The sequence below is a fragment of the Contarinia nasturtii genome, unplaced genomic scaffold (assembly GCF_009176525.2).
Source record: "Contarinia nasturtii isolate CC-2019 unplaced genomic scaffold, AAFC_CNas_1.1 Cnas_scaffold_6212, whole genome shotgun sequence".
Lineage (NCBI taxonomy): Eukaryota > Metazoa > Arthropoda > Insecta > Diptera > Cecidomyiidae > Contarinia > Contarinia nasturtii.
This window is the reverse complement of record NW_022203470.1, coordinates 416-2,660: the sequence shown is the minus strand read 5'-3', so window position 1 is coordinate 2,660 and position 2,245 is coordinate 416. Positions and strand designations below refer to the sequence as shown.

The window sequence follows — 2,245 nt, the reverse complement described above, 5'->3', positions numbered from 1 at the left end:
TGTCTCGTGTTCAATTCATTTTTTTATTCATTTAGGTGAATTCCCATACTCAGATAAATTTAACAGAGAAAACTTAAAGGCAAACAGTGTAAAATGCCATTTTGAAAATGAAACTGGTCGAATTCATTGGTACCGCAAACATATGTTCAGCCAATATTTATTTTATTTTGTCAGCACAGTATACAAAACGTAGCTGCCGATCTGCTGCGTGCATTCATGTCTTTAGTTTACGAAATGACACAATATTTCTGAAAATTTCGAGAAAATTCAAAATAAAAAATTGAAAAATTTCCATTTTTTCATACAAAATACACTAACGGGCACTGAGTGCCCCCAAGACGAAGTGATACAATTTAGTAAAAATTTGTTCAGCCAATATTAATTTATTTTGTCAGCACAGTATACAAAACGTAGCTGCCGACCCGATGCGCACATTCATGTCTTCAGTTTACGATTAGACACAAGATTTCTCGAAATATCGCAAAAATTCCAAAAAAAATTCAATTTTTTCAATTTTTTCATACAAATTACACTACGGGCACTGAGTGCCCCCAAAGACGGGATTAAGGTGGATTGCAGAAGGACGGTTTTAGGGTTAAGTGCTTAACATATATCACTGTGGCATTTGAGGAGAAAAAATGCATACTGAAATTTATCCCAAAAACGGTTGAGACTTCGGATAAATTGAGTTTTATGTCAATTTTTGTTCATATTGAGTTGATTTGTCATTTGTGTAAGCAGATGATGCAAAGTACATTCATGGGGTCAATACTGCCCGTAGAATAAGGGAAAGCTTATCTATACGGCTCAAAACTTGTAGTTGTGAGAACTGGCTAATCTCATATACATACGAACAGACAAAATAGTTTATACAAGCAAGGCTATATAATACTCTTTGTTGACCGTTCTACCCTTTTCGAGATAATCGATGAATATTACCCCATGCGCATCCCAAAAAACACTGGCGAATACCTTGCCAGCCCATCGATCTTGCTTCACACGCTTTGGAGGTCTTTCATCTGGTCCTACCCACTCCGCAGACTGACGTTTGTCTTGTGGTACGTAGTGATGGACCCAAGTCTCATCCATCGTGATGTATCGACGCAAAAATTCCCTTGGATTGCGATTATACAATGCCAAACATCGCTGAGAATCATTGATTCGTTGTTCTTTTTGGTCGATGTTGAGAAAATGCGGCACCCACATAGCAAGCAGCTTTTTCATGTGCAAATGTTGATGCATAATTGTAACCACTGACCCTGTTGATATGTCTATGGACTCAGCTATCTCACGCACTTTCACTTTTCGATCATTCAATAACATGCGGCGGACTTGTTGAATGATTTCGGGGATAATTGCCTCTTTTGGGCGACCTGATCGTTCAGCATCAGCGGTGGATGTACGCCCGCGACGAAATTCAGCAAACCAGTATTTGATGGTTGAACTGGGTGGTGAACAGATGCCGTAGCACTTATCTAGCCATTCCTTTGCTTCGACGGTATTCATTCCCATTAAAAAGCAGTGCTTAATCAAGACTCGAAATTTACTTTTTTCCATTATTTGAAAAATCTCAAAAGTTGCTTGATACTTATGCCTGTAACTTGTGAACAAATGCACGGATTGGGCTTAAAATTTGACAGTATTGTGAAGACAGGTGGTACTTGTCAAAAATAAAGAGATTTTTTATTTATGACGCCATCTGGTTGTCAGGCCAAAGACTTATTGAACCACCAAATACTTTTCGCTGTAGTTCTATACTCGATTTAGTTTGCATTGTCGGTTTCAAATATTCTTCAAATCGTTTATGTTCCCGAAACCAAAAAAAAGTCATTTGATTTTTGATAACACTTTTATAAGGGTTTATGTGTCCGACCCGAATGAGTTGTACAAATATGTAATCTGAATAGTATTTTTTTTTAAATAATTCGAACCAAGATTCGAACAATTTCGTCAAAATTCGAAGAAATTGACATTTTTAAGATAAGTGCTCGACACGTAAAAAATTGAAAAATATATTTGCCAGCATAAAAAATTTCCAAAAAAGTCCATTTAAAAAAAATCCCATACAAAAATATCACTTTTTGTGATTTTTTCGTGTTTGAACCATTTTTGCTCCGACCTAATGAAACCAAAGTGTACAAAAGTATATGTTTTCTGTCGGTACAAATTGAGTACTAAATCGCTGTGAAAAAATTTCCCAAACAAAATTCAGTTTAAAAAAAAAATTCCATAAAAAACGGCGTTT

General features: G+C 36.1%; 1 protein-coding gene across 1 annotated transcript; it reads right to left on the bottom strand.

Annotated features, from left to right (window-relative positions):
* Positions 1–227: 227 nt before the first annotated feature.
* LOC116351760 (histone-lysine N-methyltransferase SETMAR-like) lies at positions 228–1,506 on the bottom strand. The gene is made up of 2 exons (XM_031783899.1): positions 973–1,506; positions 228–248 (listed from the first exon to the last, which is right to left on the bottom strand). The coding sequence occupies exons 1-2, from the start codon at positions 1,504–1,506 to the stop codon at positions 228–230; spliced, it is 555 nt and encodes a 184-aa protein (XP_031639759.1).
* Positions 1,507–2,245: the final 739 nt, after the last annotated feature.